The sequence below is a fragment of the Salarias fasciatus genome, chromosome 14, assembly GCF_902148845.1.
Source record: "Salarias fasciatus chromosome 14, fSalaFa1.1, whole genome shotgun sequence".
NCBI lineage: Eukaryota > Metazoa > Chordata > Actinopteri > Blenniiformes > Blenniidae > Salarias > Salarias fasciatus.
The window spans coordinates 37,555,122-37,581,911 of NC_043758.1; the positions used below are offsets into that span (position 1 = coordinate 37,555,122).

At 46.7% G+C, this 26,790-nt stretch overlaps 3 protein-coding genes across 3 annotated transcripts; 1 reads left to right on the forward strand and 2 right to left on the reverse strand.

Moving 5' to 3' along the window:
* Positions 1-1,112: 1,112 nt before the first annotated feature.
* Positions 1,113-11,328, reverse strand: p4ha3 (prolyl 4-hydroxylase, alpha polypeptide III). Its single transcript, XM_030107619.1, has 13 exons — positions 10,967-11,328; positions 9,765-9,919; positions 9,453-9,676; positions 6,495-6,644; positions 6,365-6,416; positions 6,117-6,274; positions 4,879-5,055; positions 2,816-2,880; positions 2,567-2,726; positions 2,311-2,373; positions 1,821-1,889; positions 1,551-1,647; positions 1,113-1,186 (listed from the first exon to the last, which is right to left on the reverse strand). The coding sequence occupies exons 1-13, from the start codon at positions 11,152-11,154 to the stop codon at positions 1,113-1,115; spliced, it is 1,632 nt and encodes a 543-aa protein (XP_029963479.1). The 5' UTR covers positions 11,155-11,328.
* Positions 11,329-13,751: 2,423 nt separating this feature from the next.
* Positions 13,752-14,717, reverse strand: or95a1 (odorant receptor, family 95, subfamily A, member 1). Its single transcript, XM_030107625.1, has one exon. The coding sequence runs from the start codon at positions 14,715-14,717 to the stop codon at positions 13,752-13,754; it is 966 nt and encodes a 321-aa protein (XP_029963485.1).
* A 6,072-nt stretch (positions 14,718-20,789) lies between these two features.
* Positions 20,790-22,086, forward strand: LOC115400071 (diablo homolog, mitochondrial-like). Its single transcript, XM_030107721.1, has 6 exons — positions 20,790-20,923; positions 21,004-21,127; positions 21,228-21,353; positions 21,471-21,581; positions 21,699-21,795; positions 21,884-22,086. Exons 1-6 carry the CDS (start codon positions 20,790-20,792, stop codon positions 22,081-22,083), a joined length of 792 nt encoding a protein of 263 aa, XP_029963581.1. The 3' UTR covers positions 22,084-22,086.
* The last annotated feature ends 4,704 nt before the right edge of the window (positions 22,087-26,790 follow it).

The following is a 26,790-nucleotide window of genomic DNA, read 5'->3' on the forward strand; positions in this document are numbered from 1 at the left end:
GGCAGCGGCGGGTGAGTGAGTTCAGACGAGATCCCGGACATTTGTCACACAGACCAACATGATTAAAGAGAAGCAACATCTGCAACCCGGCAGCAGGCCGATGATTCACTGGGTCGTTTATTCCATTTGACGGTCAGTGAGATGAAACCAAATTCAAATAGAAGATGACCACATGTGACAGTCAGCTGGGATTACCGGCACACTCGCACTGACTGGATCCTCTGAGTCATACAGCAGCAGCATGCAGTTCTGAGAGACAATCTGCTGCACATCAGCCCAACAGAGAAACGCGAAACGCTGATTTTCTCCTCTTGAAACATGATACTTGCCTCTTCCCCACAGAGCAAATACTCTCTGTGCCTCAGGACAGAAACTTATTCCACAAGAGGTACTCTTTAATGCCTCTTGATGCATCCAGTTAGGATGCAAAAGCTGCATTTGGTTCAGCTTCGTTACTCAGGTGAAAGTACTAAAGTCCAGAGGAGAGGCAGAACCTCCACAGAGGGATCTAATGAGAGAGCCCGCCATGTCCCCCCGTCATTACCACCAGTCGTAAAAAGGAAATACGTCTCAAATGTGAAAACACCTACAACGGGAAATGTAGGACTGGACTTATGTCCTCACAGTGCACAGACAAAAACCCGTTCCTCCTGTTGTTAGCAACCGTTTCACTGAGGTTGATCTCATTGTTTGACGCAAACAAACCTGCAGACTGCTTCAAAAGCCTGCTCTGAAAACGCCTCAGAAACAACTGATCAAGTAAAGCAGAGACACACAGTGTGTGAAAACCCCTTCTGCAGTACAGTAACAAAGTGAGTGCTGTTGATCTGCGATGACAGAGCCTGAGTGGGCCCACTGTTCAGAAAGCCTCTGCTCCGATGTCCGTTTTCTTAAGCAGGCCGGAGGTAAACAGCAACGCACAGCTGGGTGAATCCAGCGCAGTGTGAGAGGCAGAGCGGCCGGGAGCAGCGTCTATCCTCTGGGGGATGATCGCCAGCGCCCCCCCCCCCCTCCTCCTGCTTGCTTTCTGGCGGCCTCCTCCTTCCTCCTCTCCTCTGTGCAGACTTGTACGGCGAGGGGCCCGGCCGTGGCTCCGCCCCCCCCCCCCCTCCTCACTCGACAGGGCTCAGGCCACAGCGCCGCTCTCCAAACTCCTGTCCAAACTCGTGGATCCATTTGTTTGCCACTGGAAAACACACAAGTCAAAACACTTCACTCATTAATGGGCAAAAAGAAGAATCACGACTGAGGCTTTCTTCCCGTTGCTCACTGTAACTCTGGCCTCGCTGTGTTTGGAGAGCGAAGCCTCGACAGGTGAAAACGGTTGCTCCCTGAAAACAACACCGTCTCTGAATACCTCTGCAGCTGCGGTGTGATGATTAATATCTGGGTCCCCGACTCTCGGTCGGCTGTCCCGGCCAGCAGATGTTTATTCCACGAGACGAGGCTCATCTCCAAATGCTTAATGCAGCGCAGATGTGGCGGAGCGGAACGCTGGACAAGCGAGCTTCACCACACACACTTTTCCGTCTCCAGCTCCTGAATCTTACCCCATTTGTCCCCGATGAGGACAGGGCAGCCGGCGTGCAGCGTGTCCTCGTCTCCTTCGCCGTTTCTGTGGAGGTTCCACCAGAAAATAGCAGCTCTCTGCGACACGCAGAAACAACGTAAACATTAGAAAATCACACGTCTCATGGGCAGCTTTTCCATTTTAACAGCTGCAACTCAGATTGCGAGTGAAGCTGAAGTTCGGAGACCAAAACCAACCAAGACAGAAGTGGGTGTGTTTAACTCATCGGAGGCCATTACGGCGTGTTTACCTCCACAACGGGAACGCTGAAGTTGGCGTAGATGAAGGCCGTGGAGCCGCCTGCCTCCACAGAGCTGAGCTACAGAAACAAGGACATTCCTTCAGAGTTCATCAGCTCACGGTACGAACGTCACTCTGCCTGCTGCACCGCTCTGAAAGTCTCGAAATCTGGATTGAATGCACTGACAGATTAAAGCACTCAATAGATCATCAAATGGGCTGGCGACGGATTATAGACAGAGCAAGCAAACAATAGAAGAGAACAGAAATGAGATAAGTGCTATAATGAAGGCCAGAGTATGACTGAAGCCAGAACATTTACATTTTTATTACAGGAAGTGAGATCACTTCCACTCTTAGCTTCTCAGGCTGGTCTTTCCAAAGTCCTACAAAACTGGAGCTAAATGCACGTTTCTGGTCTTTAATTTCCAGGTGGAGCAGCCAGCAGGGGCGTGACCGGGAGCCACGGCCAGCCAGGCCACGGTTCCAGCTCCACTCACGTAGATCATGAACGTCGCCACGCGGTTTCCAGTCTTCAGCCTGAACACAGGACTTGACGGAGACTGGATTCACAGAGAGAGAGAGAGCAGACATTAGAAATCTGCTGGCGATCATATTCATTATTGATCTGGCTGACTGTCATTTCACCAGTAAAACAAGGACGTGTTTACTTAAACAATCCTCAAATCCACAAGTCTGAGCTGTCAGACAACACAACAAATGAAAACATCTGCACTATGAGATTCTTAAACTTACGGTGGCATGGTCGAAATGAGGCTCGTAATGCCCGCCGATCCCATAATTCACCACCTGGAGGTACTCGCCGTACGGATGCTTCACATTTAGACCAGTGACCAAAGAGATCCGCTGGTCCAGCTTCTCAACAACGGAGTGTGCCGAGTCCTTGAGCCAGGCACTGCAAGGGAGACGGACGAATTCAAGACAAATGGAAACCTGCTGTGAAGAGACACAGAGGCGATCAGAACTGTGAAGAGCAGCCGTCACCTCTTGCTGATACGATAATCTGCGGCTGCTTGCTTCTCTCCAGCGGCGACCACGGACCTCCTCAGCTGGTGAGCAAGAACAAGGAGGAGCTTGAGGTTACGGTGAAAGTGAGTTTGGCCAGTTTGTCCAGGGATGAGGGAGTGATACACACACTCCACTCTGGTCTGATTCATTTCTATCCTCACAGGATGATTATTTCAAGTCAGTCATTCGATTCATTCGTGGTCTTACAGTAGAACTTTGAATGGATCGCAATATGATTCTTACAATGATTACAGTCAGTTAGTTCTAAATCATTGTGTTGAAACATCTTTACCCTTTAACTGTCCTCATCGGTTTGTTTTATTCCAATTTCCAGTGAACAATTAAAAAGAAAAGACCTTAAAACATCTCCTCCTCTGCTTTCACCACATTTCTAAAGGTTTCAGACCCTGAGAGCAGATAAGAGAGATCAGATCCATCACTTGCATTCACATTCATATTATGGTTCAGAAAGTGGAGAGAATGCATCAAAAAACAGGAACATACAGAAGACCGAACAAACAGCCCTGTCGTGAAGCACAAACTGGTGAAAGTGCTCAAGATCCCGATGATTTAGACAGTGAGCCGTATGAAAGCATTTCTGATTCACCTACATTTTAAATAAAGTGTCTTTGCTCATAAAGAACATTGCGACTCTGCCTCTGAGGGATGCAATCACCATTTCATACATCTGTTTTTTAGTAGTTGAATTGTCTGCAGAAAACTGAACATCTCAGATTCACAGTGCTACTTCAACTTTAAAGTGAGAATTATTCTCTTTATAACAAAGTAATGTTTAAAACCGTCGTGAAGAGCTGTCTGTTCGAAGGCTGGAGGAACCATAACATTCGAAGCGTATTCGGTACTCGTGGTTAACAAACTCTGCTCACGCTATAAGCCAATACCGCGGCGGCCTGTTTCCAATCAGCCTGCAGGCGGACGGAATGATGAAATGAGCCGAGGCTGGAAAACTCCGAGGACAAAGCCAAAACCCTCGAACCCTCACAGAAACTATAGGAGCCGCTCAGCCGGCCCAGCAGACCCCCAGCAGAGGCTGGGCCGGCCGGCCGCTCTGAGGACAACGTCCCCGTCTCTTCCACACGGCCACACACTCCACGCTCAACCTATGTGGACAGTTTGGAGAAGCGAGCCAAGTTTTCACAGTAATGTATCCCTCATTCCTTTAAGCCTCGCAGTGTGTTTGGACACAGACCCAGTCTCCCTCCGAAGGGTCTCCCCAGGAGGAGCGCGGCCGGCGAGACCCCAGCAGGGCACTGGATCCCCTCGTACTGGATGTTTACCTTTCTGCAGCTCGCCTGAAACATTTCAGTCCACATTCAGGGGCCAGGAGGACCCTCACAACCCAGCATGTTCAGTTTCAATCTCACAGCTCGCAAAGATTCATCAGAAAAAAACTGGATTTACCCATGAAGCTATGGGGCCGTCTGCAGACAGTGTTGTTTCTGGAGCCGAAAGACATTTCAACACATTTCACACTGAGCAGAAAATTCAAATAAAATGACGAGAAACAGGTACGTATGAGCCTAGAAGCACCGCTTCAGTGTAGCAGAGTGTTAAAACAATCCAATGTTGTTCCAGCTTATTACAATGACGCAGTTCAATAAAAAGTCCTGCAGCCATGAGGAAGATGAGGAAATACTGGGAACCACCCAGAATAACACCGATGATCTGCATCATGAGCAGAACCGGCCCCGACTGGAGGCTGGTTCATGTGACAACACGTTTTATCACATAAACAACATCAGCAGTGGCCTTCGTTTAGTCTGAACTCGTTCTGTCTTCAGTGTGACGGAATGTTAATGAGAGAATAACCGAGTTCTCTCAGCAACAACGCCACCTTTTCCAGAGTTCCTGGAGGAGCCGGGGTTTTGCTGGTCCCGTGAGGCAGAGCTCTGAGGCATTAAAACCACGCGAGGATCTGACTGGATGGAATGAAAACGCAGGCTGATGGTGAAAACACGACTTGTTTTCCTTTCCTCAGGCACTGGAGACTCCTCGCTGTGCCGGGGATGAGCACTCACCCCGGACTGGGCCAGCCCTTTGACGCCTTCGGCCTCGGCGTCCGTCACGAAGTCGTGGAAGAGGACGACCAGCGGCCGCAGGCTCAGCACCTCCCTCCTGACGGGCCGCAGCAGCAGCGCCGGCCGGCCGTTGGTGAAGAAGTCGCAGTAGAGCCTGGGGTTCCTGAAATGCATTGGCTGTTTGGAGAAAATGGAGAATTAATGGCCTCAGAAACTCAAACAGATCCTCTCAGTGTTACCGTCTACCCACAAGCCGAACGGCTATTACCGCGTTAAGCTAATTATAGCTTCTGAAGGCCAAGAACAGTTAAAACTACGACAGGCTTGAATCCTGACGACGAGGCTGCTCAGTTTTGTGTTTTGATTCCTGGCTGTGGGGCTGTCAGATCCAGGAACAGGATTTATCATCATGGTTTTAACGTCTGGTGGCAAGAAATGAACGATCCGCACAGAATGACTGAATATCTCTATGACTGATGATGCTGGGAGAGTTTTGTTTTTGTTATTTTCTTTGGTTTCAGTAGTCCAAGTTTCTGATCGCTCATGATCAAATAAAACTAAAGAGACGGTAGTTTGTCTCTGCTGCTCCTTGTGATCACTTTTGTGATCATCACAACCAAACTACGTTCTGTTCCTCGAGTAGAAACATGAAGTTATTTGGTTTTATGCACCGAATATGTGAAAGAAGGTCCCTGGATGTGTGATCAGCTCCAACTCTTTTAAAACGAGGCTCAAGAAACAAGCTTTCTGCTTGCTTCAATCATTCTACGCTGTCATTATCTTTCTTTAACTCTTGTTTCATGGACTTTTTACTCAGTTATTCTTCTGATCTCTGTTTTTAATATTTGTGTGTTTTTATCTTCACTCGATTGTTTTTAATTGCTGGTCCTGTTGGGTTGGCTGATATTAAAGAGAGCTTTGAATGTGTGTTTCCTAACTGCAACTGTCTCCACTCTGAAGGACTGCGGACTGGAATTGAGCAGGGGGTTTGCAAACCACTACACCACCAAGCAGCTGTCATGTGGATGTGATGGATTTAGAATATGTGTGATAAGGAATGGAAATTTAGGCGAGTGAGCCAGAAGCTGAATAACTTCAACAGAAATCTGAGTTTTTCTACGTTTTCACGGCTTTAACGAACCAAACACGTTCACACTCCTACTCAGCTGCGTGTTTACAGGAAACAGATGGATTTCACTTCCACAATAGCCATTTAAGTGCTCAGTAATGATCAGTACCTGGGAGCCTTGAGTCCGGCAGAGTCTCTCATACGTGCCCCTGGTCCTCAGGTGGGTGGAGCCGGGTCTCCTCAGGCCGCCGCCTCCTGGTGGAGCCGCAGAAGCCAGCAGATTCTCATATTCCTCCACGTTCTTCAGAACTCTCCCATTCGTGGGATCTGAGAAGAAACAGGCGGAGCGGGTCAGGAGCGGCCGAGGCTCCGGGTCAGAGGTCAGACCAGAGGATGGAGACGAGTCTGAGGGTTTACCGTGATGAAGCAGCTCCTGAGACACGCTGAGAGCGGAGGAGACGTTTCCCGTCTGAAACGGAGAAGGAACTACTGAACACCGCATCCTGACGTCTCCCAAAATGCACCTGCGTCGTGTCTGTCCACCTACTTTAAAGTGGGAGAAGGCCAGGTGGTCCAAAGCGTCCTCTAAGGTGCCTTCATTCTCGGGGCTCCAGCGTCGCCCCGCTCCCCTGAAGAGACGCACCGACTCCTCCAGCCACTGCACCGAGTGGTAGTAGTCCTGCTGCTCGTAGGCCACCTGCGCAGCAGGGCACAGGGAGAACATGCAAACTCCTCACACTGCAAAAAATTTAAAATCTGAGCAAGATTTTAAAACTTGTTTTGAGTGAAAAGGTCTCATTTTACTAGATTCAAGATGAATTCACTTAAAAATTATGTTTCAGCAAGATAGAAAGACTCAGTTTAAGAGAATTCTCTGAAATCAAGACAATTTTCACTTGTTCTGGCAATTCACTGGCAATTTTTTTTCTTATTTCAAAGTAAAAGTATCTCAACAATCTGCCAACAGAACAAGTGAAACTTGTCTTGATTTCAGAGAATTCTCTTAAACTGAGTCTTTCTATCTTGCTGAAATATAATTTTTAAGTGAATTTATCTTAGATCAAGTAAACTGAGACATTTTCACTCAAAACAAGTTTCAAAAATTTGCTCTAATCTGGATTTAGGGAAAGGCTTTCGAGTCCAAATTTATCAAAAAGTGACTTATTATGTAAAATATTACAGGCAGACTGTCTTTCATACAAACAGGATGGAAAAAATGGGATTGCTTTAGGTTTAGAATTGCAGAACTAATTAAATATTGAAAAGAAAAAGGAAAAAAGCAGGTATGTTCTCCCGTTTGACCCGCTGTTCTCTGGTTAAACAACCAGTCAAGTCTGGAACTAAAACTATTTAAAACTGCACTAATTCACAGTTTAATGTTCAAACATTAGGGAGTACATAGTGTGTGATATATACATATTTCCTCCTAATCATTATGTAAAGAGTATATACATATGTATATTGCATCGTCTACGTGAATCCTTGTGTTTTTATTCAGAGTTGCGCTCTGGAGAAACCGGCTCTTTCATCTCACTCTTTATTCATACAATGAAAACACTTTTTTAATATTTTCAGTTAAAGAATATTCTCATCTTATGCCTTATAGAATCAGTCACATTTCAGAGATGTGGAGTGTTTTTTCAGAAACTTGGACCTGATTCCACTCATGCGTGTTTTTCTCTCTCCTGTGGGAAACCAGAGAAACGCTCTGAGATGAGGATTTCTGCAGACTTTCAGCGTAGTTCTGACGCTGTCAACATTTCCGTGTGTGGAGATGAAACTCTGTGGTCTCAGTGGAAATGTGCAGCTTTGTTCTATCCGAGTTGCATTATGGGTATTTTAGTTTGTAGGAACTGGTTTTAAAAGGTCGGCACTGCTGGTTATCGAGCAGTGTGTGTTCACACACTCTCTCAGATGAACTGAGCGAGCGGAGGCGAGTTCAGCAGTGAGATGATGTGTTTTCCACACAGCGAGTCTCTCCCACCCGGCCCGGCCCGGCCCTTCCACAAGAAGAGCGGAGGAATTCACTGTGGTGAAGAATCTTTCTTTCTTCTCCCCCCTCCTCTGCTCTGAGCAGTGAAATCAGCCTCACATCAGGAGGATTCCAGCCCCGCGGTGGAGACAACCTCCTTCCACGCAGCAGCGACCTCAGGAATGAGACGCTCATCGGAGAGGAGACGCCGTCCACGTCGCCACAGTCTATTCATTTCAGTCAGCATGTGCAGCTTTTCCCCTCTGAAAGCAGACACTACATGATGACAGACGTGTTTCCACACTCTCTGTTCGGCTTCGTTTGAGAAAAACACAGATGTGAAAAAAAACAAGGTGTGTCAGCGCTTTAACTTCACGGCTGCACGTTTCATTCTTGCTTACGTTCATAGGCCCTGTAATCTCTTCAGACCAGTAGATTCCATATAAATCCACCTGGAGGTGGATCTAATGAAGGGTTTCCAGCGTTAAGATGAGTGTGAGTGTGTTTCTGCAGACACACACGTTGAAACATTGAAGATAACGCACACTGTCCAGTTCAAGATTCAGAAATATGAGCAGTATATGAAATAGGTTACTGTACATGGAGATGATTTAATACATGCATTATTCATGACTGCGTACTCTGAAGAGGAGGAGAAGCTCACATGACTTTATCCCCACATGTTTTAGACGATAGGTGTTTTGGTTTTTTGATTCAGATTTATTTCTACTCTGATATGTTTGAAGCTTCATGTTGGTGGCCTTTGGCTCAGAGCTCCAGCAGATGGTCTCAGTGGAAACACTGTCTGAGGCACTGACACTCCTGTCTGAACCATCTTCCTCATGGAGGGTTTTCTGAGTTGATCACCAGCAAAACGCAGACAAACCGACAGCAGGAGCGATTTGTGTGAGAATGCAATGAAGCACACAGTTGTGTTTGTGGTTTTCTTGCTTTCCGTGGTTTACCAGCATCTTTCCTCCTTCATGGGTTCATTTTATTACACCATAAATAAAGGTCATTTCCCTTGACGACCTGCACCTGTTTCTGATGTTAGAAGACTGTGCCCCGAGGCAGTCTGGGTAGGAGGAGGTCAGCGTCCGCCCACAATAAAAGGCAAATGGTCACGAGGTTAAATGGTCACGAGTGTCTGTCTGTGTGAAGACAGACTTTCAGTAACATCTCGCATGTTCTTCAGAGGTTTTCTGTGAACCGGGGTGAACATTCTTTGCTGCATCTGTCCAATGTGGCAGAAATGTGAAGTGAGTGTCGTGCGATTTGTGAACTCCAGGTGAACTCTGAGCCAGCTTTCACCAGTTTGTGCAGCAGTGAGCGGTTCAGTGTGACTCCAAGACGAACGGATATAATCTGTGTATTTCTTCCCTGAGCATCGGCTGGAGTCAAACTCTCAACCTTTCAGTGCAAATAAAATGAAGAACTATGAAGAAACATAATGAAAATATACTTTGGACAAATGAAATTGAAAACACTTGTTGGTTATTTCTTACTTCATGTACATCGAACATAAATCTTTACCTTTCCAACCAGAAAGCAGTCGTCTCCGGACAGCAGGACAGCCTTGCTGGGCAGGTACACGTCGGTCGGCACGCCGTCGGTGACTCTCCGGAAGCGGCCGCTGGCCAGGCCGGACACCTGGAGCGCGTACACGTCCTGCAGCCTCATCAGGCCCCTGGCGGCGCCCTGGAGGTCCGCCAGGCGAGGCAGCTCGGCCCGCTCCTCCTCGTAGCTGGACCTGAGGGCTGCACGGCAGAGGGTGAGGGTGTGTGTGTGTGTGTGCGTGTGTGTGTGTGTGTGTGTGTGTGATGGAGCGCCGGTCATCAGCCAAACCTTGTGCGTTCTCCAGGGCCTCGTTGCTGAACACCACGTTCAGCCACTCTGAATGAAGGCGCTTGATGAGGGTGAACGCCGCCAGAGGGTTGGCCATGGCGGCCGCGGGGCCCTCGTGAAGCTCCGTGTGCAGCTCGGACACTTTGGCATGAAAACTGTGTGAAAGACGCACGGCTGTTGCAACAAGATGGAACTGATCAAACCTCCCAGAGGAGAAGAAGAGTTCATTCACATCAAACGACAAGAAGAAGAAAACTGCTTCAGAAATTCACTTCAGCTTCTGAACGCAAAGGATCATGGACGGCAGAAAAACCGATGGGAGAGTCTCGATTTTGAGCGTGAATCATGGAAACCTTCATCTCTTCATGCAACCACCAACATGACGTGAGCACATTTTCCAACCAAACCCCAGGAAGAAAAGGAAAAAGAAAAGCAGAGTTAGAGTTACTGCTGGATCAGTCTGGGGAGAAACGCTCATGCAGGAGAGTCAGAGGCTTTTCCATGACTACACTGTTGAATCAGAGGGATGAATCAGTAGAACGTGTCTGGAGAAAAACCCTGAAACCAAGCAGTTATTTCATCTGTTATTGGGCAAGTGACAATGTTAACAATCTATATTTTTATGTTTAGGTCCTAATTAATACTCTAATAAAGGTTAAGAGTGACTGAGGTGAGGTTTTCCTATTATCTCTGACAATATCAAGCATTTGATTGATGCATTTTTTCAAAATATAATCAGGAAAAAGCAAAAAATGTGCCTGAACATGTGCACAGAGAAACTACTGCATGTATTTAAAAAACCCAATAAGTGTCTTTAAACTGCATTTATGTGTAGTTTTTCAAAGTGTTGGATCCATTTGAAGGAGATATGAATGTGCGTCTGCTTTAAAGGCTTATCCTATAATAATAATGTTGAATATTCAACATCTCAGGGTTGAAATCTTCTAAGTTTACATTTCTTTCAGTGAGTACCTGTAAAGGGTTAAAAAGCTGTTTAAAGATCTTGGCATCCCACACGCACACACATCTCCATTCTTGTGAAATAAGTATATTAAAAACAGCTGATTTTTATTTCATTGCAGATGTGGATTTATCAATCCCAGTAAATCTCCTGCAGCAGTGATCCAATCATCCCTTCCAGCTGTAATTCTGCTCAGAAATAGTTTATAATGAGGCCATACAGGAGAAAAGCTGATGCTCACCGCCGGATGTCCTGCAGCCTCTCCAGCTCGTGCTCGATGTAGGTCTTCAGGGAGTCGATCAGTTTCCGCTCCACACTGATCGCCTGCTTCACGCTGAGCAGAGATGTAAACATTTCTCCTCCACATCCAGGAGCCAGAGCGACGCTCAGGAGGACAGAAACCAGGCAAACGTGAGCAGGAGGCTCCATGTCCGACTTATCCCAGCATCCCCGCAGCCCGCCGGGTCTCCGGTGGTCTTCCAGGGGTTTGTGAGTTCCACACCTCCTCCTCCGTGCGATCACACCCTGCAGGAGCTCCAGTGAACCCGGGATCCGTTCCTGAATTCACTGCCTCTTCGGTCTGAGAGAACCTAAATACACCACGCTTTATCTGGATTTATTAATAATCCTAAGAAACAACAACAGAAACAACTTGGTTTTACATTCAAAGTGTGAGAAACCCAGAATGATTCCCCTGCAATGGCAGGCAGCTGCTGCGGTGGAACAGCGACATCTGCAGGCGGGGCGTGGCTCTTACATCCAACTGCAGCTAAAAAAGGAGTCTGAAACCTCTATTTGCGCCACTTTTCCACTAAATAAAATTATTCTGGAGCCGCAAAACATGTCAGTTTTCTGAAATGAAGGAAATAAAACATCTAATAGTCATTTCTATGCATACAACAAGAGAGAGGTTACACTAATGAAGTGTCAGAGACACAGTCGAGATATATTTTATTACATTTTAGCTGTTGTGGTAATTTATAAATGTTTTTTTACTCCATTTTCCCACATTAGTAATTTTTTACATCTTGGCTATTGTAGCCCCAATTAATGCTTTAGTTACTTATAGTCACTCTGTGTTTCCTCATCTTTAAAGCAATTTTCACCATCCTAGACATTTTTCATAGTTTCTTCTTTCTTTCTTTACTATTTTTATTTTTCCTTTTTTTTTTTATTGTTCTCCAGCTTTTGCTTAACTCCTTTTATTTCCTTTTCTTTTTTCTTTCCCTGAAACATTTTTTGGGGCTGTTTTTGCTATTTTACCTTATTTAGCTTTTTTAAAAAAAAATATTTTTGGAAATCAATATGGAGTGTTAATAAAAATGAGAATAAGTGATTATCTCCATCTGAGAGCTTGATGAAGTCACAGCAGAGGAGCTGAAGAGCCACATGCTGCAGGTTCAGACCCCTGAGATGAACCCACTGCACCGTCTGGATTAGCAGTTTGTTAGGATCAGATAATTCTGTGACAAAGCTGGAGCTGGGATTTGCTGTAATAAGCAAAAACAAGTGTTTCTTCAGATCTGATTAGGAGTTGGTGATGAGCACACTCACCTCGGGGACCAATATCTGTAGCGTTTGCATGTTTTCTTCAGTGAATGACATTAAATCAACACATTCTTCTATTTCTTTATAGCCTGTGTTGAAATTAGATTGTGCCATATGAACATAACGTGCAGACTTTCTGAGGCTCCCTTCAGTTTGTCATTTAGATTCTTATCATATTCAATGAAAATGACATACTCTACTTTAAATAAAGTAATCTGCACCAACATGTTATGTATTCAGGGACGACATGCACTGACATCTGAAATCAAACACATTCTTAGATTTGGTGCTTTTACATATCCGCAGAAAAGTGTCATAACAGATTTCCGTCACATCAGACGCACACTCGTCACAGAGTTCATTATAAATCCTGTTTGCTCAGCCAGAGAGGAAGTCCTGAATCTGCAGCCCGGCTTTTTGGTGAACCTTAAATCCTCCCAGAGCAGGATATGGATCTTTATTGACCCTGGAACAGAGCTGCAGCGTCGACCTGGTTTATGTTTGACAAACTTATAAAACTATAGATTCTGCGTCCAAAAGGGGTGTCTGGTCCCCTCACAGCAAAGAGGTTATGACTGATTCCACAGAGCGTAAACATGCTTTACATAAGTCATCTTTATTCAGAGTTTTTGGAATTTAACTTGAAAGCACAAAGTTTCCACACATGTAAGTGTAAGTCTTGAAAAATAAATGTAAATCCTCAGCGTTTGTTTGATCAAACAGACCAGATATGAAAGCATCAGGAAAGAATTGCTCTTCTTGATTAAAATCACATAACATTAAGAAAGAAAGAAGAAAAAAATGCCACAAAAAGCATTACACCAAGCAAATCCACTATAAAGGCACAAAACATACTGACACGCGTCAATAAGTGGGTTTTTTTTTTTCATTTTAAAATGAAGCGAATTCTAAATTTTACAAAAGGTGTAATGCTTTTACTCAGTATAACTAATCTCTGTTCATTAAAACAATATTTCCGATTCCAGCACCAGGCTTTTATAAACTACACACCTGTGGGTCGTATCAGGCTTTATCGGCCTGAACAAGGGGAAATTCCAACAAAGCTACAGAAATTACATCGACATTGATTCTTCCCGTCATATTTTAAATCTGAGCTTTAGAGTTTGAACAATAAAACAAACATATTTCTGTCTGATTTCAGGCTTTTTCACCATTAAGGCAGGAATTTAGAAGTGCGAAGATGCAGCCTGTAACAGAAACACAAGCTGCTGTCTGTGAGTCAGTCTGAACCCAGCAGCAGCTCAGAGGGAGAACAGGAGGAGAGAAGTGAGTCAGATGAGGAGTAACAGCTTCACAACAACCTATAAAGAGACGGTAAACTGAAGTTATTGGACGTTTTTTGGAGACAGCCTGCTTGGCTGCTCCTCTGTGTATATGAATGTTCAGATTTGAGCTCTGCAGGTAACCTTTTAAAACTTCTTGATCTGTACATTTGATTCAGAGTGTAGGCCGGGTCTTCAGGAAGCCGACGGCCCGTCCTGCAGTTTGAGCCGAACGCTCGGCTGGACTCTGCCGGAGCAGCAGAGGAAGGTCTTGCCGACGTAGCCCCGGAGACTCTGGTCCCTGAAGCCGTAGATGAGCGGGCTGAGGAAGCGCGGGATGAGGATGAAGCTGAAGTAGTTGAAGAAGGCGATGTCTTCGGGCTGCCAGTCGGCGTGCAGCACGATGAGGGACTCGGTGATGGGGTGAGTGAAGGCCAGGATGCTGAGCAGCAGCTGGAAGGCGTGCAGCATCACCGTGTGCATGGCCCTGTTCACCGACACCTTGTCCTGCCGCAGCTTCCTGGTCTCCAGCAGGATCCTCACGTAGGTGAAGAGGATGACCGCGGCCACGACGGCGAAGAAGAGCACGCTCACCGCCGCTCTGAACAGCATCTGGACCGGAGACGAGTTCACCGCCACCGTCTTGCAAACCACGGGAGTGGAGAAGACGTCAGCGGCGGGGCGCCGCTGCCCAATGGAGAACTCGGTGACGGTGAACGAGCAGCTGACGAGCCACACGGACAGGATGATGATCCAGATCCGGTCGGAGCGCCAGGCGGCCGGCCGCTGCAGAGGGTACAGGATGGCGACGTAGCGCTCCAGCGACATGGCGGCCAGGATCAGGGGCGTGTTCTGGAAAGTGACGGTGGAGAGCAGCAGCAGGGGGAAGCAAAAGACCATGGCGAACTTCACCCGACCCATGACGAAGAGGAAGAGCAGGACGGACGACAGCACCTGCAGCGCATCGTTGACCAGCATGCAAGCAAACAGGACGTAGCGGGACGTGTCCAGAAACTGCCTGTGGGACGCAAAGACGCGCAGCATGACGGCGATGCAGCACAGGAAGACGCAGAACAGGGGGATGACGATGCACACCTTTATGATCACAGACATGCTCTTCTGGGAGGTGGCGTTGACGTGGAGCTCACTCACGTTCTGCATTGTGCTGCGGTGGACTGGAAGTCACCTGCTGACGAAAACACAGTCATGCATACAGTAAAAACCAAACACACCGCAGGCCGGGAGGCCGATGATCAGCACTGAACTGAGCGCCGCTCTTACCTGAGAGAGAACTCTGCTGTCAGACAGCTTTCTCCTCTTCTTATGATGAAACACGAGCTCGGTGAACATCCGTCGCTCCTTCCTCCCCTCATCTCTTGAGTTTGACCTGCAGAGTGACTGACGCAGGCCTGTTTCCTCCAGAGAGCGTCTCTGCAGCACTCCACGCCTTTCAGACCAAACCACAGCTGACACCCAACTTATTCAGACAAACAACTCAAACTACAATGTACTGCAGAACTTTTTGTTTTAGATAAAGTTCACCAACATGCTAGTGACAAGCTTCATTTAATCCTTGATAGAGCGCTCATTAAAAACCTGAACATTTCACCCTTTGGAGCTTAAAAAGAGTAATTCAAATATTCAACATTAACTCAACATTTATTTGAGGTTTGACCCATTTTGTCTCAGTGGGGTTCGTTTCTGACCGAATCTCTGCAAGAGGTTAAATAAACTTATTGACAAATCTCATCGCAATGTTTCATTTGGAATCAAACCTGAAGCAGCTCGTCTGTTGCGTCTGTTGTTGTTTTGTGGAGACTGAGATTCAGTGACCTCCTGTCAGGTGACCTCCTGCTCCAACTGGGAGAATGAGAGTAACTTTACCTCTGTCTTTAAGATATTTCAGGTTTTTCTTTCATGCTTTTTGTTTTTTCCTAACTACTCACTTTGGAGGAAACCGAAATAAAGAAGAGAACATTATTAAAGGATTGTAGTATAATTTCCTGTGATTTTTTTTTAATAATCTAACTAAACTTTTACTTTCTCCTTAATCAGGTATTTTTAAAATGTGTTTTAAAAACTTAAAATTTGTTTAGAAGAGATGCATTTTGTTCAGGAGCCTGCCTCCCCCAACCCTCACGTTTTACCCACAGCTAACCCTAACAGTGGCTCCAGCTGTGTTTTCAATGCTGTTTGGTAAAACCTGAAAGCAAACAAGAAAATATCTGTACAAAAATTTAAAAAACGTACTATTTACACTGTGACTGAAATGTGAAGTGTGGGGCTGAGAACGGCCAAAAAAAGATGGCCGTACGGCCATCCGGTTCCTACACACACTGCTCACAGACAATGGCTTGTGGAAGTGCTTTTGAGCACATGCAGTGGTTTCCACTGTTTGTTTCTTATGCAGTGCAGCCTGAAGCCTCAGAATTCGATTCCTCCGCCCTTTACATGACTTTATAATCCTACTCGATCAACACTGGTCCAGCCTGGAGGGGGAAACAAGTGTTTATTCTGGCAGAGGACAGAGCAGCGTGGACAGGGAGCACTAGTCCAGGACAGGGAGCACTGTTGACCGACTGATTCCAGCTCTGATTGGCTGCTGAGGCCGTTCAGGTCCTGCTGTGGTTTGCGCCGAGCCGTTTGCACAGTGAGCTCCGGGCCTCGTCTTTAAGTGAGAGTCTCGGCCCTGCTTTAGACGACCCACTGCCCCAGATGTTTCTCGCATCTGATCACGAGCCGTTCGGGACATGCTGGGTATAAATTTAAGCGGGGCAGTAGGTCACTGAGCGCCAGGCCTGAGACACACCTGGAGAGAACACACCGAGCTCATTTTCAGTTTGTCTGCATTTTCCAGGACATCAGCGGAGGAGCTTTTCAATGATTTACAGTAAAAACTGAGACTTTTTATCTTCCAGCCTGCTTTAATCTGTTCAACACTGTATTTTCCGTCTGACACCAGCTGCTCGGTCTCCTGTATTGTTCTCACTGTGTGCTGTTTATATGATGGTTTGCACGGTGTCCCTGAGTGCTGAGAGGAACTCCTTCTTTCTTTATCTTCCTTTTATTATTTAGCTGAAATTAACATGAACACCCGACATGTTAACGTCATAAATTTATTCTCTGAAAAAAATGGTTTAGAGGTCAGAGTCCAGACCACAACACCTCCCTCCGTCCCAGTTTTAATATTATCATTCAAATGTGCTGCGAACCATCATCCTCATCCTCATCCTCATCCTCATCATGGTAAAAATGTGGAGATTGTAAACCACAAAACCTTCATTGTAAAAAGCGGCTGTATTCTCGTTTTGTGTTATTATTACTGAAAGTTGAGTGAAAAGTTTTGTTTTTGTATTTTTGCTGTGGAAGGGGAGGTTTTATTTGTTTGTAACATCATTAAGTCTTTCAGAATTATGCAGATTACTCCCACTGAACACTGAACACATGACATCCATACCCGACTGTTACCTGGCTAAGAAAAGTCATTTTATCACATTACAACCACAAGCATTTGCTGGGATTTAATGTGATTAATTGTGAAGTGGAAGGGTAATGAAGGAATCTCTCCACCGCCCTCTGGGAAGGCCTCAGACGTTCATCAGAGAACGTGGCTGTGTGTGATGGAAAAACCTGAACACTCCATCCGCACTGTGGAACACGGAGGAGGCAGCATCATGCTGCGGGGATGCCTCTCTTCAGGAGACACACGGAGGCTGCTCGGGAACATGAATGGAGACAGAAACAGGGAAACCTGTTGGAGTCTGAAGCCGTGGGAGTCTGGTGGAGTAAATCCAGAAGCAGACATTTCACTGCTTTTGTGAGCCACACTTCAGTTCCTGGGCTTCCGCCTACATTTCCAAAGGAATACATTCAAAGTTGAAGCTGTGCGCCGCTGTGCTGTGAGGCAGCCAGGCTAACAGAGAGGCTACGTATCTATTAGTGCAGGTAACGACTGACTGGACGCACGTGAGGCGTGAGAGGGAAAGTGCTGCGTTCACTTTTAGCAAAGACACAAATCAGCACATTTCAGCATATATCTGAACCTGCGCACGCACTGACTGACACCCAGGTGGTGCTTTGCCACCAACTCTGGGTTTTACAGCCATGAAAATGTGCAAAATGAGGTTATAAAGTTAGAGCGGATATGTTTTACAGCCTCTCACAATCAGACTCATTAAAGCGTTATCGGTGCCAAGTAGCAGGCGTAACATCCGCGCTGTTTGTGAGGAAGATGACGAAACCCGTCCCAGGATGTTTTTCCACGGCCTGAGTGCGTGCGCGGCTCTCGGGCCGGAGCCGGGGTCCCGGGAGCAGGACCCGTCTCCCCGGCTTAGTCATTAACAGACATGTTGATCATTAACGCCGAGCTCCCGGGTCCAAATGTGCAAGCTGGAGCTTTCACCCGACAAACAAGAGAGAGCGGCTCAGAGGGGCTCGCCAGGCGCCGTGCGTCAGCCGCCGCCGCCGCCGCCGCCACCAAAACAAACGCTCCCCGTAAACAACAGGGTGGCAGGAATTCACTCAGCAGGAAAGACTTTCTGAAAGTTCTGTCAACAAGAGATGATCGACTCATTAATCATTTACTGTAAAGTAACTCAAAATTAACTGGTCAAAGTCAGAAATAAGCATCGAAATGGAATAAAATCATCGTAGCATGAGTTCAGAGCATCTAATAAAGTGTTTGATCATTTTTCAATATGTTTGTGAAATCTGTTGATCTGTGAAACAGTTCAGTGTTTTTAATGTGTGGTAAACGTGCAGTGATGTGTTCACAGTCAAATCTGATGGAGTCCAGTACAAACTGGACACACACACACACACACACACACACACACACACACACACACACACACACACACACACACACACAGGAAGAACATGAAAACTCCCCACAGGAAGGATTTCAATGGGGATCGTCTCAGACCTCTTCTCAGGATAAATTCAAGTTCATTTCGTTACATTTTAACAGTTATTTTTGGTATTCTGTTCAAACATCTTTCCTCTTCTTCTTCTTCTTCTTCTTCTTCTTCTCCTGTATTCACAGGTTTCCTGTCTTTTTGCTTGTTTTGTCAATCGTCTCATATTATTATGCTTGAAAGGAGCGAATTTGAAAAGATTGATTGAGTGATTAATCAGGACTGTTTTTTCAACAGCCTGGTGACGGTTTTGACCTTGGTGGTTTTTTTCACGAAATAATTTGTCACGTCAAGAGCCAGAGCTGCAGGCATGATCGCCGACCTTTGATCTGTCTGAGGTTTGCTCGTTCTTTACCTGCTACAACAATGTCACACTGAAGACAAAAAAAAATGCGAGAAAACAAGCAATAAAGGACGATATCTGCAGTTACGACCATCGATAGCGTGTTCTCCAGCCATAAACCTGAGAACGGAAAACATCTGCTGCCAAACACTCAGAGGAATGACTCCACTAAGTGGTTTTGTTTAAAAAAACAGAAGAGTTAGAAGTGTATGGAAACACTGAAATCAACACCTGTAGTCAGGTCTCTCACCTCGTCCTCAGGTCTTTATATTACAGATGAAGAAGAAAATAAGTCTCACATTTTATTGATTTGTTTAAAGTGCAGAGAGCATCATCAAGACCAAGGAACACACCAGGCTGGTCCTAGATACAGCTGTGGAGAAGTTTAAAGCCAGACGTGGACACAAAAAGATTTCTCAAGCTTTAAACATCTCAAGGAGCACTGTGCAAGCAATCATATTGAAAAGGAAGAAGTATCGGACCACTGCAAATCTACCAAGACCCGGCCGTCCCTCTAAACTTTCATCTGGAACGAGGAGAAGACTGATCAGAGATGCAGCCAAGAGGCCCATGATCACTCTGGTGGATGACCGGCAGAGATCTGCAGCTGGGGTAGGAGAGTCTGTCCAGAGGACAACAGTCAGTCGTACACTGCTAAAACCTGGCCCTTATGGAAGAGTGGCAAGAAGAAAGCCATTTCTCAAAGATATCCATAAAAAGTCTCGTTTAAAGTTTGCCACAAGCCACCTGGGAGGTACACCAAACATGTGGAAGAAGCTGCTCTGGTCAGATGAAACCAAAACCCAACTTTTTGGCCACAATGCAAAACGATATGTTTGGCATAAAAGCAACGCAGCTCATCACCCTGAACACACCACCCTCACTGTCAAACACGGTGGTGGCAGCATCATGGTTTGGGCTGCCTTTCTTCAGCAGGGACAGGGAAGATGGTTAAAACTGATGGGAAGCTGGATGGAGCCAAATACAGGAAGGACCATTCTGGAAGAAAACCTGTTGGAGTCCGCAACTGACCTGAGACTGGGACGGAGATTTATCCTCAAACAGGACAATGATCCAAAACATGAAGCCAGATCTACAATGGAATGGTTCACAAATAAATGTATTCAGGTGTCAGAATGGCCAAGTCAAAGTCCAGAATCTGTGGAAATCCAGAATCTGTGGAAAGACTGCTGTTCACAAACGCTCTCCATCCAACCTCACTGAGCTCCAGCTGGTTTGCAAGGAAGAATGGGAAGAATTTCAGTCTCTTGATGTGCAAAACTGATAGAGACATACCCCAAGTGACTTGCAGCTGTAACTGCAGCAAAAGATGGCGCTACAAAGGGGCCGAATAATATTGCACGAAACACTTTTCAGTTTTTTATTTCTTTAAAAAGTTTAAAATACCCAATAAATTTCGTTCCACTTCATGATTCTGTCCCACTTGTTGGTGATTCAAGAATCACCAACAAGTGGGACAAAAAAAACAAAAAAATTTCAATATATATCTTTATGTTTGAAGCCTGAAATGTGGCAAAATTTTGAAAAGTTCAATGGGGCCGAATACGTTCGCAAGGCACTGTAACAGTCAGAGCCCAATTTCATTTAATGATCAGTACCGGTTAAATCCTGATAAGTCTCAAAGCTGCATAAACAACCCACATGTCGAGCTCTGCAGTCGGCACATATCTGCGGAACAGCAGATAAAGCCTCAGACGCACGCAATAGATCAATAACTTTTGCGTAACTGAACGGTCCTGAGGCCCTATAAATACCGGCGGCGTGGAGCGGTCTTCATTCACTCAGCAGACTGAGAGCTTTCTAGCTGCAAACCACAGAACCTTTGTGATTTCCGAGGCACAGCTCCAGGAACAGGACAGCTGAAATCTCCAGATTTTAGTGAACAGCAGAAGAACTGCAGCCAGTTTTAACAATTTTATCAAGAAGTTCCAGCACATCCAGCTAATTTGCAAGATGCAGGCCGTGCGTCAGTGTTCAGCGTGTGCGAGCCGAGCTGCAGGAGGGCTTCTGAGAAATCAGAGCGATTTTCCCGTCCTGCAGAACAACAACAGCGTGTTCAGAGGGGCCGCCTGCATCCGCTTCCTCAGGTAGGTTACAAACCGCTGCTCTGACACTGAAACCTCTGCTGGGAAGGATTTGACTCTAACGGGACTCTGTGCTGACCTCTCTGCAGCGCCACTGAGACCAGGACGCTGGGAGTCCACAAGCTTGGAGAGAAGACCAGCCCTCCGTCCGTGAGCGCCGTGACTTCCAGTGACGCCCGAGGACTGTTTGACATCGCCGTGACTCAGGTGAGCGGAAGCTGATGGAAAAGACACGCTGTGGAGGTTTTGTTCAGAAAGAGAATCTGGAGGATGAAGATGTGAAACATGCTCTCTGGTTGTTCTCCAGCAGGTGGAAAACCTCTCTCAGGACTCTCTGATCAGAAGAGCTGCCTCAGTGGTCACAGACAGTTCCAGCACTTTCCTCTCGCAGACCACCTTGGCTCTCACCGAGGCTCTGGCAAACTACGCAAAGGTCCGACTCCGTCCCACACCGGACGTTTCCTGAATGCAGCGGCTGTGAAACACGGAGAGAGTTTCCTCCAGGCCTCCTGTCCCTGACTGTCTGTCCTCTCTGTCTCTTTGCTCACAGGCTGTGCACTCACGCATTGCTTTCCAGAGACGATACCTAGCCTCCCTGGGAAAACTGACTGCTGCAGAGGAGGACATGCTGCTGCAGGTGGTCCACGGCTGGAGGGCAGAGGTGAGAGTCCGCTGTCCACAGTCAGCATGTGTGTGTGTGTGTGTGTGTTACGTGCAAAAAAATGACTCCATGCAAGAGCAAGAGGAGACACGTTTTGATGAGTGTGTGTTCCTGCAGGCTATTAACAGGCTGGATGACTGTAAACGTTATGAATCGACGTGGATCACTGCTGTCAACCTGTGTAAAAATGCAGCCGAGTCGGCAGAAAACTCAGGTGAGACAAGCGTGTCTGGACTGTGACGACTGGAGAAAGAGTCGGGCTGTTTATCAGCTGAGTGAAATAACAACCTGTGTGTCTGCAGGAGCTCAGCAGGCGTCCCTCTCAATGAGGACCAACATTCAGGTGGCCCAGTCTCAGGTGGAGGAAGCCCGGAAACTCTCAGCCGACGCAGACAAGAAGCTGGCCGAGACCAAAGTGGAGGAGATCCAGAGGAAGGCGGAATATGCAGCTTTTAACAGCGAGGAGTTTGAGATCCACGAGGCTTATCTCCGAGAAGACTGAGACACCCAGACGCTGGAAAACAGTGAAACTTAAAATCAGGCTGATATCTGAGTGATGGGAAGTTTGGAAAATTCTTTGTGTCGAGTCTCGTAGTTTATTGGGGCTGAAAATTTTTCTGTTTGCATTTTACTCAAAGATAATCTCAGTTTGAAAAGAAAATCTGTAAATTATTTATTATTGCATGAATGAATGTGGGAAACTATTTATTTGTGAATGTCAGCAAAATTATGGCATTTCTAACTAGTAATCCTTTTTTGTGGACTTTTCTTTCCTAAAAAAAAAAAAAAATGTTTTCCTGTAATAAAAAAAACTTTTCATAAAATATTTCTGTACATGACTGTTTTTCAACGTGCAGATGTGAATCACACAATAAAACTGTCCTGTGGATTTTCTCAGTATCACTATTGTGACGTCTGCTGCCTTCAGAATGATCAGGTTCCAGTGTCTCACATAAAAGTTCCAAACAGAGGAAAACACAAACGTGAAGCATGCACAGATCCGTAATGTTACTGGTTTCAGAATGTTCTCAACAAAGCACGAGGATTATGGGATTTCTACTTTCACCACACATTTACTCTTGACGTTGTAGTTTATTGATGTAATTCCTGAGAGGACGGACACCTCCAGGACAAGCCACACGGCCTGAAAGTGAAGACCTCTGCTCGCACTTCATTTCAGATCAGGAGGTAATGATACCTGCTCATCCTCACTTCCTGGTTTGCTGTTCAGCACTTTCACCACAGCAGGAGCCCGGGTTCGGCTCGGTGGCCTTTCTGTGAGCACTTTGCATGATTCATCCATGGCCTTTCCTTCATCCATTTGAAATGATCGGTGCTTGTGAACATCCCAAGGTGTGGGTGGTTGTGTTTTTCCTGCTCTGTGCATGCTGGGTCCTCTTCCCCTGACCAAAACTGTTCCTCAGTTCTTCTGAAAGCAGATTTTCCTTTCCCACAACCTCAGAGTCCAGCTAAAGGCTGGAGCAACAGAGTGGGGGGGAGGGGCTAAACAGGCTGGGGCTGGTGGTGGGGCAATGGCTTTCAGAGCTTGAGGGTAGAGGCTGTTTCTGAGTCTGTTTGTGTGGCACTTAATAGTCCGGTATCTTTTTCCTGAGGGGAGGGGGAGAGCAGGAGGTGGCCAGGGTGTGTAGTGTCCCCTGCGATGTTGGAGGCCTTCTTCTGGATGCGGCCAGTAAAGATGTGTAGAAGATGGGGGGGGGGGGGGGGGGGGGGGGGGGTCCCAGCGGTCTTCTCAGCTGCCCTGACGACCCGCTGAAGGTCCCTTCTGTCCTCTGCTGTGCAGCTGCTGGACCATACTGTGCAGCAGGACGACGGGAGGCTCTCCATGGTGGCTCTGTAAAAGTTGATCAGCAGCTGTTGGGGCAGGCGAGCCTGTTTCAGCTTCCTGAGGAAGTAAAGTCTCTGTTGTGCCTTCACCACCTGGCAGGAGGTGTTAACAGCCCAGGTGAGGTCAGCCGTGATGTGCAAACCAGGGAATCTGAAGCTCTACACCCTCTCTACTTCCTCTTCATTGATGCAGAGGGCCGGGTGCTCCGAGCGTTTGGTCCTCCTGAAATCCACAATCAGTTCCTTGGTTTTGCTGGTGTTCAGGTTCAGATTATTACTGTGGCACCACCGTACCAGAAGCTGGATCTCCTCCCTGGAGGCCGTCTCGCCGTTGTCTGCGATGAGTCCCACAACGGTGGCGTCATCGGCGAACTTGACGATGGTGTTGGTGGAGTGGACGGGGATGCTGTCGTGGGTGAAGAGGGAGTACAGGAGGGGGCTGAGGACACATCCCTGTGGTGTCCCCGTGTTCAGGATGAGGGTGGAGGATGTGTGGCCCCCCATCCTGACATGCTGCAGTATCCATGCACACAGTGAACTGCCCAGGCCCAGGTTGCTCAGTTTGTTGACCAGCTTTTGGGGCACAACAGTATTAAAGGCCAAGCTGAGGTGTATAAACAGCATCCTCATAGACGGGTTCCTCTGGTCCAGGTGAGTCAGGACTGTGTGGAGAGTTGTGATCACAGCGTCTTCTGTTGACCAGTTTGCCTGATAAGCAAACTGGTGTTGGTCCAGGTCAACAGGGACGGCGGATCTAATGTGAGAAATGATGCGTTTCTCAAAATGCTTTGTGATGATGGGTGTGAGAGCAACTGGGCGAAAGTCATTCAGACAGATCACTGTGTTCTTCTTTGGTATTGGGACGATGGTGGCTGTTTGGACTGTTGGAGCGAGAGGTTGAAGATGGTGGTGAAAACCTCCGCTAGCTGATCCACACGGTCCTTGAGGATCTTTTCCTGAGATGGCGTCTGGACCGGGGCCTTTTCTCGTATTGACTCTCCACAGGATTGCCTTGACCTGGTTCTGGTGCAGCCGTATGGGGGTGTCCCCCGCCATCACTGCAGGCTGAAGGGTGTCTCCCAGGTCGCTGCTCCACCTGTCAAAGCAAGCAAAGAAGTGGTTCAGGGCGTCTGGATCGGTGCAGTCTGTGGAGGGTGTAGCTCCAGTGCTGTCACTGTAGCCCGTGATGGACTAAATTCCCTGCCACAGGCCTCTGGAGTTGTTGTTCTTGAAGTGCTTCTCAACGCGCTACTGGTACCTGCGCTTGGCCTCTCTGATGCCCCTCCCTCCTCAGGTTGCTTCGTGCACTCATGTAGTCCTGCTGGTCCCCAGATCCAAAAGCTGAGTCGTGTGCTCTGAGCAGGGCAGCCAGCTCCCTGTTAAACCATGGCTTTTGATTTTGCAGCACTTTTGCAGCACAGTCTTTGTCTCAGTCACACACTCAGCACAGAAGTTGATATACTTCAGAAGAGCTGATATGTGTCTTTCTAGGTCTGTCCCCTCAGCAAAACCTCCCAGTCTGTAGTGTTGAAGCAGTCCTGCAGGGCTGAAGTGGTCTCCTCTGTCCACACTCTGACTGCCTTTGAGGTTGGTTTCTCTCTGCTGAGTGGTTTGTATACTGCGCTCAGGACCAGGGACATTTGGTCAGAGAGACCCAGATGAGGCAGTGGTCTGGCTCTGTAGGCCTGTGGGACGTTGCAGTAGACCTGGTCCGGTGTATTTTCCTCTCTTGTGGTGAAGTTTACATATTTGTGGAATTTCAGCAGCACAGACTTCAGGTTGGAGTGATTAAAGTCCCCCGCCACTACGACGCTGTCCGGCTGGGCCACTGGGTGTAGGCTAATGCTAGCATGTAGCTTCTCCATGGCTAGCTTAGCGTTAGCTTGAGGGGGCACGTATACAGCCATTATAGCCACAGATGTAAACATCGGTCCGGTAAGCAGAACCCATTTGTGGCAGTTCTGCGTTTCCGTACACCAGTGAGCTTTTTCATGAACGAACAATTCAGCTGAGATTCACAAATGCATGTCTTAGGTTGTTGATTTGTATTGGAAAGTAACTTCCATTAAATAGATAAGATTTAATCATAAACAGGCATGAACACACATCTGTACACGGATTTGTACACCATTACTTGTGGATCACAGTAACTTCCAATGACACACGTTACATTTACTTCCTGCACACTTTCTCCCAGCCTCAGCCTCAACATACAGCATCACTGCCCCAGAAACAACTTGAAAGAATAGTCAAGATTTGTCTTTAGTCAGGAAACAGGACATTTCAGAATGAGCATCTAATTCTAAATTTGTCCCCCCCCACCACAATAAATGCTGCAGGGTTTCTTTATCAATTCCAGATTGATAAACAGAAAGGGAAAAAAGAAAATGAGGCATTTTTGTATAAAAACTAACAAACTACTTTCTGGTTGTTTTTCATTCCACACTGAGATTTTACACGAACTGTACAGAAAAATGATACCTGGACTTCGAACACACCTAACAGTGAGACTTTTTAACTTTCATACCTACTGAAACACAAGCTTGTCTTTATAAACTGTCTGTGGTGATTTTCTGGTTTCTGGCTTCTCTCCTCCTCTTCTTGTTTGAGGTGAAATGTAAAGTAACTGCAGCTCCCCACTGTGTCCACCTGAACGCTGATATCTTTGTTTTTCTTTCAACAGGCTGAGCTGTTCGGCAGAATGTTATCCGTCTGGTTGCTTCAGCTCGCTCCTGTGTGGAGAAGCTGTTTCATGTCTAAGCTCTTGGTTTGTTTAGCCTCATTTTGTGCTGCCAGTTTGAGGACTCTGCGGCCTCATTCTTTCCTTCTTTGGTCCAGAAACTTGTATTGGAGTTCTCTGTTCTGGTCTGTTTGTTGTGCTTTGAGTCAGTATACAGATGGGACATTGATCTTGTTGTGTCTAATCAGATAAATAGTGCAAATAAAAAAAAAAACAACCTTCATGTGATCATGAACTCTGACTCGACCTGGTGCTGCACACGTACAAACCCAGCTGGAGTCGGAACGTGCTGTACAAACAGTCCACATGTTGAGCTTTGCAATCTGCACACACGTATCTGGGAGGCGTGCAGATAACCCGGCGACGCACGTCCAGTCAATAGATCAATGACTTTTACGTGGAGTGACGCTGCTGAGGCCTTATAAACGCCCACAGGTGAGACACGGGCCATTCACTGAGCAGAACTTCCAGCTGAAAACAAACCTAATCCTTTGATTTTACAGAGCTTCAGTCAAGGACAGCAGACAGATTCTGATTCCAGAACTTTGATAAACTGCATTCAGGAGCGAGTTCAGGTTTTATCCAGTATCTTCTATAAGTGTTGAAGATTGGATTATTGAAAAG